At 37.9% G+C, this 13,829-nt stretch overlaps 1 protein-coding gene across 1 annotated transcript in view; it reads right to left on the bottom strand.

The window, feature by feature from the left end:
- The window catches only part of DZIP3 (DAZ interacting zinc finger protein 3), a 175,447-nt gene that overhangs the window by 34,330 nt on the left and 127,288 nt on the right, over window positions 1-13,829 (bottom strand). The window contains exons 23-25 of the mRNA XM_006170766.3: window positions 8,095-8,191; window positions 6,607-6,710; window positions 3,498-3,585 (exon numbers count right to left, since the gene is read on the bottom strand). Coding sequence (XP_006170828.1) covers window positions 3,498-3,585; window positions 6,607-6,710; window positions 8,095-8,191 — 289 coding nt within the window. The remainder of the gene's footprint in view (window positions 1-3,497; window positions 3,586-6,606; window positions 6,711-8,094; window positions 8,192-13,829) is intronic.

Genomic DNA, 13,829 nt, shown 5'->3' with positions numbered 1-13,829 from the left:
TATGGTCATATCAATTGATGCAGAAAAAGCATTTGATAAGATACAACATCCCTTTATGATAAAGACGCTCAGCAAAATTGGCATACAAGGGTCATTTCTCAACACAATAAAAGCTATCTATGAAAAACCCATCACCAGCATCATCCTGAATGGAGAAAAGTTGAAAGCTTTCCCACTAAAAATGGGAACAAGACAAAAATGCCCACTTTCTCCACTCCTTTTCAATATAGTACTGGAAGTCCTCGCCAACACAATCGGAAAAGAGGAAAAAAATTAAAGGCATCCAAACAGGAAAAGAATACGTGAAACTCTCTGTATTCACAGATGATATGATTGTGTACATAGAAGACTCAATGATTTACATTAAAAAAATTTCTGGAAGTAATGCACGGATAAAATAAAGTTGCAGGATACAAAATTAATATACAGAAGTCTATAGCATTTCTATACACAAACAACAGGCAGAGATAGAACTGAAAAAAGTTATTCCAAATATCATAGCCACCAAAAGTATAAGATACTTAGGGATAAATCTAACCAAAACAGTTAAAGATCTCCACAAGGAAAACTATGAGAAGCTAAAAAAAGAAATTGAAAATGACACAAAAAAGTGAAAGGACATCTCATGTTCCTGGATTGGAAGAATTAATATAACCAAAATGGCAATTTTACCCAAATTAATCTACTTATTTAATGCAATGCCAATCAAAGTACCAGACACATTCTTCACAGATCTAGAAAAGACAATCATAAAATTCGTCTGGAATAATAAAAGACCCCACATTGCCAAAACAATTCTGCCCAAGAAGAGTTGAGTGGGTGGCATCTCACTCCCTGGCCAAAAAGCTGTGGTAATCAAAAGAGCATTGTACTGGCACAGAAACAGACATGTGGGCCAATGGAACAGAATTGAGTTCAGAGGAATAAATTCCCAATCATTCAGTCAACTGATTTTTGACAAGGGGTACCAGTCAATCCAGTGGGAAAAGGAAAACCTCTTCAGCAAATGGTACTTGAAAAACTGGATTTCCACCTGTAGAAAGATAAATCTGAACCCCTACCTGTCACCTTTGACAAAAATCAAGTCAAGGTGGATCAAGGATCTAAATCTAAGACCCCAAACTATTAAACTGCTTCTAGAACACACTGGGGAAACTCTGGGAGATATTGGGGTAGAGAAAGACTTTTTACATAAGACTGTCATAGCACAGTCAATCATGCCCAAAATAGACAAGTGGGATTATGTCAGACTAAGAAGTTTCTGCATGGCGAAAGACACAGTAATTAGTGTGAATTGACAGCCCTCAGAATGGGAAAATATTTTTGTAAACTATGCATCAGATAACTGGAATACCCAAGGAACTAAAGAAGCTGTTTGGAAAAAAGATGATGAATCCTATTAAAAGATGGGAAAAAGAGTTGAAAAGAACACTCTCTAAAGATGACATATGAATAGCCAGACGGTATATGGAAAATATGCTCAATATCCCTCATCATAAGGGAAATGCAGATCAAAACAACAATGAGATACCACCTAACCCCAGTCAGAATGGCTAAGATTAAAAAAAACAAAAAGTGATAAGTGTTGGCAGGGGTGTGGTGAAAGGGGAACTCTCTTACACTGCTGGTGGGAATGTAAATTAGTCCAATTGCTGTGGAGAACAATTTGGAGATTCCTCAAAAATCTACAAATAGAACTGCCATATGATCCAGCAATCTCATTTCTTGGCATCTACCCAAAGGACAGAAGAATCTCTCATTGGAAAAGTGCTGGCACTTTGATGTTTATTGCAGCATTTTTTACGATTGCTAAGACATGGAACCAACCCAAATGCCCCATACGGCTGAATGGATTGAAAAATTGTGGCATATATACTCTATGGAATGGAATACTATTCAGTCATTAAGAACAACAAAACCCTGGCTTTTGACAGAAAGTGGAAGAATATGAAAGATTTACTGCTGAGTGAAGCAAGTCAGGCTATGAAGGAAAGACACTGTATGTCCCCACTTAATATTTACCGAATATCCGCACTCTGTAACTGAAACTGATGGGCTAAAGGATGTACAAACACAAGAGGTGGAAGTGAATGCCAAATGTGGTGTGTATGGAGGAGTGGGGCCTGGGGAAAAACATTTGGAGGAGGGATACGAAGACAGCATTGTTGAGACAGGGAGGTAGTGTTATATCTTGATCAACTCGAACAGGGAGAAATGTTCATTATTGAAGTCATCACCTTGTAAGCTAAATAATGTGATTGAATGTATTAAAAAGTATAAATAAAAATAACTAAATTTTAAAAATGAAGTAATTTATTCTTCATTCAGTATTTTTTCCTGAATTATTACCATTACATTGTGAAGTCAAACATTACTATAATTTGATGATCATTGTCTTAATTTTATATTCCTTATAAAATGCTCAGTAAGTAAATTAGATTTATAGAAAATTACCAGTTAATATTTGCTTTTTTAGAATAAAATCACTGTTGTAGGTCAAGGCTTTTATAGGTTTTTGATGCTATAATTAACAAATGTATTTTCAATTTTTTGCTAATCCATATTCACTTAAGTATCCAAATATCTTTATAAAAGAGTGATAAATGATTTAAAAAGTAATAATAATAATAATAATAATAATGATTGGGAAAAACATTGAAAAGATATTGAATGATGAAGTGGGAAGATTAATGTCTCTGTATTGACTGACATGCATGGCATTCCCTTTTGAAAAAGCAATGTAATACACTGTAAAGTTATATGTAATACAATGTAATATAAAGAAGATTAGGATGATAAAAATAAATAAAGAAAGAAAAATTTATTTTGGGGACCAGCAGTTAGTGTAATGGCTATGTCGCTAGACTCCCATGTAGTCGGCCGCAGTTCGAGTCCTGGATCCAGTGGCTTAAAAACTCAGGCTAGGCATGTGTGCGTGGATGCCCAAGATCCTCAGAGGAGAATGCAAGAGAAGGGATTGAGGCATGGCCATCCCCCCCCCCTGGGGGGGGCAGGGATTTCTCGCTTTCTGTCTCTTTCTGTCTGGCGAGATCACGCACCCTATAGCAAAATCCTCTTCAAGAAAAACAAAAAGAATTTTTTTTCATTGTGAAATAATTGCATAAAGAGTTAAGACTAAAAGCTAGTACACGCCTATCTGATCTTCCTTTTGGTTCTATAGAAATTATTACTCTGACCAAGTTAAGATATTTATTTTTGATTGGGACCAATTTAGTCTAGAATTCTAGGGAAAGTAGGTATAATACAACTTTTAAATTTATCATTTCCTGGACAAAGGACCTAAAAGAACACTGTATGAGCCTATGATGTTATTTACAATAAACTACAATGGAAGTAATTAAACTTTGGTAAATTAAACTTGGAAAATATTCCTCTTTAAATTCCTCTAATTGCTTTTAATATTATATGTCTTTTTAAGATATATATATGACCCATAACATTCAACCAATTTACTATAAGTATACTGTAGAACTTACCCTCAGGAATGTAATCTTGTTTCTAACATCCGTCACGATGGCATTCCAACTATCTACTGCAGCCTTCAACTGAAGTGATTCTAGGTTACTGATATAGAAAGGGGGACACAAGAGTTGGGAGGGAATGAGAAAGTTTCTGCATAACTCCTTACTCCTAAGAAAAAGAAGCATATGGTGTTTTACAGTATATAGCTCCAGTTTTTGTAGGGTATAAATAACTTTTTCTTTGACCCCAGGTAAGTACACAGACGTTTGATCATTCTAGGTGATAAATATAGTGTTAGGCTGAAAAGGCCAAGGCTCAAGTAATGTTCTTCAGCTGGAACTGAACTTTCTCATCATATAATTGTCCTCAGAAGCAATGTTCCCAAACTTAGGATTGGATCATTGTAGCTTTAAAAGAACTTCAAGGTCTAAAAAACCTCAAACAAACAATTACAATAAAAAATTATAAAAAATAGAAAGAGGACAGTAGAGAAGTTTGTTTCTTTTTTTTTAATTCACCAGAGATGTGTGTCCTTCCCAGAACGAGAGTCATAGCAAGAGAGAAAGTCAGAAAGCACTTTTTGATAGGATATGGTCCCAACACAGTCCCTCTCCTCTACCTCTTACTCCTGTCAGGATTTTGGACACACTTGTACATGCATCCAGAATGTTTGTGAAGCCATAGGCCTGGGACTCAAACCATAGGTAGGTTTTTTCTTTTTATATTCATTTACATTTCCTAAAATTTCCTTTTCATTCTCTTACATACATGTATTAATAGATAAATAACAAACTACCCCCATCACTGACAATTACTTAAATGGTCATAAAGATATATGAAAGGCTTGTTATTAAAAATCACAACAAAAAATAGTGATATATGCTAATTGCCTTCCCAAGAGCAAATACAACTTCCAGAACACCAAACTTTTTTATCTTGTTTGTGGGAGGCTGCGCACCAGCGCACCAGCGAGTCTGCCGAGGTTTCTCAGAGAGCAAACAATTGCCATGATTGGTTCCCTTCAAAAAAACTGACCTTCGAAACTTTGCTCTGATTGGCCACTAGAATCCCTCAAATTTGCATATCCGGCACCTCATGATTGGTCCAAAAGCAACCAATCATAACCCACCGTTTACAACCAATCATGGCCCACCGTTTACAACCAATCACGGCCCACCGTTTACAACCAATCACGGCCCACCGTTTACAACCAATCATGGCCCACCGTTTCAAACCAATATAACCACGATGCCTGGCCCACAGTAGCCAGACGACCAGGAAGACGACACAGATGACCAGGAAGAAGATGACGACCCTGAAGAGCTGAAACATTGCACAGTCTCCAGACAACCCTAAAGACCCTGAAGAGTTGTAACGCTACATTGTCTCCGGACGAGCCTGAAGAGCTGTGACACTGCGTTGTCTCCATGCTGCTCACAATAGACGACGCAACCCTGAAGAGCTGTAACACTACATCGTCTCTAGACGACCTTGGAGAGCTGTGACACTGCGTCATCTCCATGCTGTAACACTATGCCACTTGTCCCGGCTCTCATTCCTTCACTCAGGAAACCTGTTCGGCTGTCCCCCCGGGTCAGGACACTTGTTGATATTTTTAAAAAAAACATTATAAAATCTTTGCACAGAAACCCCTCCAATGAAGGAGAGAAGCAGAGAAAGACAAAGAGAGAAACTGCCTTAGTTATCTAATGTAAGAACATTCTCAAAAACATTTACTCATCTTGAAAATAGGTTTTGAACTATCTTTATGTTATCCCTGCTGTCACAGAGCCATGGTTGGCCTATATGGCTCCTTTGCAAATTAGAAAAAGATACTGCCCCTGTAAGGGCAAGTTAGAAAGAAGTAGCTTCTCTGCAAGGATGAATGAGATCTGGCTTTGTGCAGTGAAAAACCTACACTAACATAGCAGCTTTGTCAACTGATTTCCACCAAATGCCGTAACTAAAATAAGAATAAGTTCGAGATCTTCAGGGCCTACTATCTTTGGAAGAGAAATTTCACTTGGCCTTTCAGAAGACTTAAGTGTAACATCTCCAAGCCAATATCATCCAACCCAACAGTTTTTAAAAAGAACAAGTTTCCACTAAGATTATCTCATACGAGGCATCACAATATTCTAATTTATAAGGAACCCTTTCTCCTTCTAGAAAAAGTAAAGACAGATTGACCTAAACACACATCAGTATATCCTGAGAATCTTGATAAATATCAGATTTAAAACTAGAGAATGGGGCCTGCAGGTGGTCTGGGAGTTAAGGTGCTGAATCCCACAAGGCCAACTGCATGGCTCTAGTCCTGGACCTGGTAGCATGAAAATCACTCTATGTGTGCACGTGTACCCACAATCCAAGAAGAGAATGGAGAAGAAGGGACTGTAACATGGCCATTCTCCTAGGAGGTGATTTCTCACTTTCTCTCTCTCTTTCTCTTTCCAGTAAGTATACGTGTCCTCAGGAAAAACTAAAAAACAAAACAAAACTACAGAATCATGATATGATGATCATTAAAATTATAACCATTGAAAAACTTATGATGCTTTGGTCCCAGGGTTTCTAATTTAATTAATTTTTTAAGTTTGAAGGTATACCTTTCAAAATTTCAATCATCCTAGTATCTGAAGATTACTCTTTCAAAAACAAGCAGGAAGTTGCTTTTAACATATGATTTTTGATATTAATACTAATTTTACCCTCAATATATTTATTCTAAAAGTATTTAAAAGAAAGCTTTCTAGAGAAAACAATTGGGGGTTGGAACAAAAAGGGTGTTCCAATTCGTATCTACCTTGTTTTGTAAATATCTAGTCTTCATACACATCTCTGACTGAGACTTTGATATATTTCACTGTGGAAAAGGTGAAAAACCTTTAAGCTGCTATTATTGCACTCAGCAGACTTCTCAGTGCTTCAGAAGAAGCAACAAAGTACAAGCATCAAAATTATTAAATTACATTTGAAGTTTAAAAACACAAGGGCTTCTTCACTCCAAAAACTCTAATGTCACATATGTAAAAGACATAAGAACACAGATTATGTTCAGCCTTGGAGACAATTGTACATATCTCTGAGATGAAGGTGCACTAAGGAAGAAGAAAAAATTACCTTGTTGCCATGTGAGTCACCCTGGCGAGCTGACTGAGACACTCCTTTTCTGTCTGTTCTAGATGAAGCAAACCAAAATCTCTACGACACTGTAAGAAATAGACCTACAAGATTTTGAGAGAAAAGGAAAGAAAGAAGTTGAAGGTGTCTTTCCTATAAATAAACATTCTCTTCTCAATTGCCTCAAGTACATTTTAAGCTATTTTTCAATTTCTTCTAGTAGCACCTTAGCTTCTTGACCATTCAAGATAATTATGACAGTTTTTCGGTCAATGAAATTGTGCAATTTTAATTTTCTTATTCAGTGGTTGTTAGGTTGGTAAACATTCTACATTACTGTTCAAACTTGCACACATACTGAAATCATTTCTGAAACTTTAGAAAATTGTGTATTGGTTCGAGAGATTCCAACTTAACTGATACTGCATTTAGCCTGAGCAGGAGAATCATATAAACTCTCCAGTAACTAATATGCAGCAAAATTTGAGCGCACATAAAAGAAGTCCTACAACTTCCTTCCTTTTTTTTTTTTTTATTGATGAAGAGTTAATAGAGAAAGACACAGTCCAAATAGGCCTTGTATATCACCTAGGCCAATGTCTATATCAAAGCAAATATCCTTTTCATATTACTGATGCAAATTAGTTTTACTACTAATCACTCAGTATTCATTAAATTACACACTTGCATAGCTTTAAGTATTGGAAAACTCTTCCTTTCTAAAAATTATAATGGAACCAGAAACAAACTTACTAAAAGCAATAAAAAACAAAGTGTACTAAGGATATCTGAGCCTCTTTTGTTAAAGCTAGTGCACCAATACTATTCTCCACAGAGTTTTGGTTCAGCTTTTACTCCTTGGTTGCTGACTTGGGGAATCCTAAGTACTTTGCTAGAAAATAGAGCTGACCCAAGATAAAGGTTTGTAATGCTGTTAATGTCAGCAAGCTCTCCAAAATGTGAATCGTATTATGTATCAGATTTAGTTACCTATAAATAAAAGTTACACACACAGAGACCCTATCTGTGGTGTTATAAATTAATTTTTTAAAAAATTTAGTGACTTTGTAGCAGTTTGGAAAGAAGGCTGGTTTTGACTTTTGGATATACGCATTTTTGGACAATCTACATAGGAAAGTAGTGAAAAAAGCAGGTATCATGGTAAGAGCAAAATATTATTCTTATAAGTTTGGCTTAGTGACCTGGCATCATGAGAATTTTCCAAGATGTCTGATTTTGCTGTAAATATTGCAGCAGATCAACTTTTTAGAGTCACTTGGGAAAAATAACATAAGATCACCAGCACTAAAGTGTTCACAACAACGTGACAATGAGTCAAAAAAGTAAAGTTTGATTGAACTGTGTTCTCCTGCTTGGTCCTAAAATATCTCTTGTATGTATTCAAAATCAGGCTTCTCCCCACCCCCAGTTCTTTAGTATACTAGTACAGAAATAAAACTTCCATGCCCCATCTCACTCCATTTTTACCTCAGCTGTTAAAGCTCTGCTGGTTTCTGCATTCAGTTTGTTTAAGCATGCCTTAACTGTGCTTTCCAAATTATGCTTCTCCATTTCCCACTGAGATCTGAAATATACAGTCATTAAATAGTCACCAACAATAGATCAATGACAACTTTTTTTATCTTATTCAAGAGGAAGGGGAAGCCATATAATGGGTAGGAAATCATTTCTTGGAAAAGTATTCAGCACATAAAAACAAGTTAAGATACTGCTCAACATTTAAGTGTTATCCTTGACTATCAAGAGCGGAAGTTTCGGGAACCAGCAGTTAGCGTAATGGCTATGTTGCTGGACTCCCACGTAGTTAACTGTGGTTCGCGTCCCAGACCCGGTGGCTTAAAACTCACGCCGGGTGCGTGTGCGTGCGTGCCCAAGATCCCGAGAGGAGAATGGAGGAGAAGGGATTGCGGCGTGACCATCCCCCCGGGGGGTGATTTCTCGCTTTCTGTCTCTATGTCTCTGTCTGGCAAGCGCACGCACCCTATAGCAAAAACCTCTCCAAAAAAAAAAAAAAGAGTGGAAGTTTTGGGGAACCAGCAGTTAGTGTAATGGCTATGTTGCTGGACTCCCACATAGTCGACCGCGGTTCGCATCCCGGACCCGGTAGCTTAAGATTCACTGGGCATGTGTGCGTGCATGCCCAAGATCCCGAGAGGAGAATGGAGGAGAGGTGATTGTGGTGTGACCATCCCCTCTGGGGGGTGATGTCTCGCTTCCTGTCTCTGTGTCTCTGTCTGTCTGGCGAGCGCATGCACCCTATAGCGAAAACCTCTCAAAAAAAAAAAAGGGGTCTGGTGGAAGTTTTAAAGCTCTCAGTATAGGGTTATAATTTAAAAACTGTTTCTAAAATCAAGTTGCCTGAAGATGAATCTTAAGCCCCACAGCCTATTAAATGTAAAGCTTTGGGTGAGTGCAATGAACTGAATGTTTGTATTTCTCCTCCACCCCTGAGAAGAAATCGTATGTTGAAATCCTAACCCTCAAGGTGATAGTATTAGGTAGTGGTACATTTGGAAGGTAATGAAGTCATGAGGGCAGAGCCCTCATGAATGTTATTAGTGCACTTTTTTTTATTATTGATTTTTAAAAGTTTTTTATATACATTCGATCACATTGTTTAGCTTACAAAGTGAACATTTCAATATGTGAACATTTCTTCCCCCCGTCCAATTGATCAAAATATCTTCAACCGATAATAAAAGAGGTCCCAGAGAGTTCTCTTGTACCTTCTGCCATGTGCAGTAACAGTGAGAAAAATAGCTGTCTGTGAAGAAAAGAATCTTTGCCAGACCACTGATTCTGCTAGCACCTTGATCTTGGTCTTCTCAGCCTCCAATACCATGACAAATACATTTCTATTCTCTGTAAGTCACCCAGTCAATGGTAAGTTGTTACAGCAGCCCAAACTAAGACCAAGTTACTTAACTTCTCTATACCTGTTTCCTCACATGCAAAAAATGGAGAAAATTATATTCAAAAAGCTGTTGTGATAATTCATCTAGTTAATATATATATAAAGCACTTTGTACTTGGCACATAGTAAGTATTAAATAAATGTTATTTATTATCATTATTAATAAATTTTACATAAAGTTTCTATGACCTTTTTGTATCCCAATAATAGCAACCACAGAGGTTATAATCAAAGATTATAGATAATTAAAGGTAAGTCATTGTATTCAAATATTGTACTGGTTATTTCAGTGCTCACATTCAACATCTTACAATTCAAGTAAATCCTGTAACTTGAGAGCAAAGAAGAGAAGTGATTGTAAATACATTACTTATGAAGGACATTAGAGAAAATAGCTACCTCTAAAGTTTCTTTTCTTTCCTATCTCATTGTAGTTTTCTTACACTTGAATCACAGAATTCCATAGATTATTAAGCCAAATTCTATCTTTAATGAAACCAAATACCTGAAAATACAACATTACAATAAAGACTATCACAAAAACGATGCTCAATATTTTACTAGAAACACCTGGATGCTTGAGAATCTAACAAGCACTGAGGAGAGGCTTGATTAACAGTATTGTAAATACTATCAAGACCAGAGTGTTCTAAAGGGAGAAAAATATTCAAGCAGATATATTAAGACAGAAGGAGTTAATTATGAAGCCATAAATAATATGAAATATTTGCCTACAAGAAAAAAAATTTAAAAATAGACTTCACCAAAATTTAAATCTTTTCTGCTTTAAACGACATCAACAGGAAAGTGAAAAGACAACTCACAGACTGGGAGAAAGTATTACAAACCATGTATGTAGTAAGGGACTTATATCTAAAACATGCTAAGAACTTTGAAACATCAAGAATGAAAAGACTACCCAATTTATTTATTTATTTATTTGTGAGAGATTTTTGTTATAGTGTATGTGTGCTTTCAAGAATGAGAGAGACAGGGAACCAGCAGTTAGAGTAATGGCTATGTCGCTGGACTCCCACGTAGTCAACCGCGGTTCGTGTCCCGGACCCGGTGGCTTAAAACTCACACCGGGCGTGTGTGCGTGCGTGCCCAAGATCCCAAGAGGAGAATGGAGGAGAAGGGATTGCGGCGTGACCATCCCCCCTGGGGGGTGATTTCTCGCTTTCTGTCTCTATGTCTCTCTCTGTCTGTCTGGTGAGCACACGCGCCCTACAGTGAAAATCTCTCCAAAAAAAAAGAAAAAAAAAGAATGAGAGAGACAGAAAGAAAGAAAATGAAGTCACCCCCACTCCCCAGGGGTATGGCCACACTGCAATTCCTTTACTCCATTCTCTTCTAGGGATTTTAGGCAAGCATGCACTCACATGCTTCTGGCATGAGTACAAACCATTGGGTCCATAATTCGAACCACCAGGCGGCCATGTGGTAGTCCTGAGCCTTATCCACTATGCCACTTGCTGGTCCCATGACTATCCAATTTTTAAAAGTGGGGAAAGATTTAGGGAACCAGCAGTTAGCATAACGGCTATGTCACTGGACTCCCACGTAGTCAACCGCGGTTCGAGTCCCGGACCCGGTGGCTTAAACTCACGCCAGGCATGTGTGTGTGCGTGCCCAAGGTCCTGAGAGGAGAATGGAGGAGAAGGGATTGCGGCGTAGTCATCCCCCCAGAGGGATTTCTCACTTTCTATCTCTCTGTCTCTGTCTGGCGAACGCACGCACCCTATAGCAAAAATCTCAAAAAAAAAAAAAAAAAGTGGGGAAAGATTTAAATACATTCCTCTAAGAAGACACACAAATGTCAATAAACACATGAAAAATGTTCAATATCATTGGAAAAATACAAATCAAAGTGGCAATAACACTACTTCACACATAATACAATCAGAAAAATAAAGACACAGATAATTAAGAAGTGTAGATGAGAATGTAGAGAAATTGGATCACTCTCACATTGATCGTAGGACTATAAAATGGGATAGCCATTGGAAAATAGTTTTGAAACTTCTTAAAAAGTTACACATAAAGTTCACTGACGACCTAGCACTTCCCTGATATACACCCAAGAGATATGAAAACAAATTCATAAAATAATCTGTAAATAAATGCTCATAACTATGTTATTTATAATACCCACCAAAATGAATATACGTCAAATGTCCATCAACTGACAGAAAAATAAAATATAGTATAATCAATTAAATCTTATCTATTTGTAAAAAGAAATGAGTATTGATATATGTGATAACGTGGATGAATTTTGAGAACGGTATATTAAGTGGAAGAAGTTAATCATGAGAGGTCATACATACACATGATTCCATTTATATGAAATGTCTACAGTAGACAAATTCATAGACAGGAAGTACTAATAAAGCTGGAGGGGAAAACAGATAATAACTTTTAATTAGCACAGGGTTTCTTTTTGGCATGATAAAATATTCTGGAAACAGACCATGGTGATGGTAGTACGCCTCTAAGAAAGTACTAAAGAAAACAATGAGTTGTACACTATGCCAGAGTGAATTTTTATGCAACATGAATTAACCTCAAAAAGTTGTTGTAGGTAGCATGTCACCCGCCAGGTCTCTCTGAAGGCACCTGGGCAGTAAGGGTCATTGAGGCAGGGCAACACTGCCCCTACAGCTTCACTTCCAGACTCCCCAGTCCAGAACCCACTCAGACCCACAGACTACCCCTTTTGCTGTAGCAGCCACCCGCCAGGTCCATCTAAAGGCATCTGGGCAGTAATAGTCATTGAGACAGGGGTAACACCGCCCCCACAGCCTCACTTACAGACTCCCCAGTCCAGGACCCGCTCAGACCCATAGACTGCCCCTTTTGCTGTAGCAGCCACCCGCCAGGTCCATCTAAAGGCATCTGGGCAGTAACGGTCATTGAGGAAGGGGCAACACTGCCCCCACCACCTCGCTTCCAGACTCCCCTAGTCCAGGACACACTCAGACCCATAGGCAATTTCGAACTTTCTCCATTTTCTTCCTTCGTTTTCCTCCATTCTTTTGTTAATTTCCTCCTGTTTCTCTCCCTAGACTGTCCTTTTTGCTGTAGCAGCCACTTGCCAGGTCCAACTGAAGGCATCTGACATTATTCCCCTCTGTACTCTTTTCTTTTCCCTTATATTTTTTTCTCTTCCTCATGTTCCACCTTGCCATAGGGACTAGCTAGGTCTAGAATTAAATGTCTGACGTTTTTTAGTAATGTAAGATTCTTTAGGATTCTCCCTTGTACTGAACTAGCTGGGAAAAAAGGAGATACTGCTCTTCAGACACCTGAATAGAGTATCTTTTCAGAGACCACATTACTAAAAACAAAAGAACAGAGACTTTGGCAGATGTCAATTTGCAACAAAAGATAAACACACTCATAGTCAATGAAAGATTCTCCTAAGAGGGACTTAACAATGAGTACATCTTCCAATGGCTAGAAGTAGAAGAGCCTCAGGTCTGAATAAACCAGGAAATATGTCTCCATCAAAATAACAGAGTAACTCCCCACCATCTCTCTTAAAATCTGAGGACATTACCAAAATGTCAGATAAAGAATTTAGAACGTTTATGGTGAACAAATTCCATGAATTGGAACAGAAAAGAGACAGCAATCTTCAGGAGATTGGGAAGTCCTTCCATGATATGAAAGAAGAAATGGACACTCTGAGAAAGACTCAGATGGAGCTATGAGGGGTCAAGAGTGTAATAGAGGAAATCAAAAATTCCCTTGAATGTATTAAAAGTTGATTAGACCATGCTGAAAATCAAATCTCTGATGTTGAAGATAAAACCTCTGACCTAGGAAAAAACACCAAGAAGATAGACCAAATAACAAAAAAAACGAGGATAATATACGATAAATACTAGACTCCATTAGACGCCCAAACAGAAGAATAATTGGCATCCCAGAAGGTGAAGAAACTAAAAGCAGCATAAAAAATCTATTCCATGAAATCCTGGAAGAAAATTTCCCAAGTTTAGAGAGGCACTCAACCATTCCAACCCAAGAAATACAAAGGACCCCAAATAGAAGCAACCCAGAAGATCTTCCCCAAGGCACATCTTAGCCAGGCTGTCTAAGACCACAGATAAAAACATGATACTACAGAACAGCCCTTCTTCAAGAGACAGACAGCTCCATGGCTCCTGTGATCTAGCCATTTTGGGAGAAAGGAAGATGTCCCACTGATAACTGGGCCTCCAGCATACAAATCTCGCGTGAATAGCCCTTCTTCAAGAGACAGACAGCTCCATGGCTCCTG

This window comes from Tupaia chinensis, unplaced genomic scaffold, assembly GCF_000334495.1.
Source record: "Tupaia chinensis unplaced genomic scaffold, TupChi_1.0 Scaffold148904_1, whole genome shotgun sequence".
In the NCBI taxonomy this organism is placed as follows: Eukaryota; Metazoa; Chordata; class Mammalia; order Scandentia; family Tupaiidae; genus Tupaia; species Tupaia belangeri.
The sequence above is the reverse complement of the archived record's forward strand: the minus strand, read 5'-3'. Positions and strand labels throughout refer to the sequence as shown.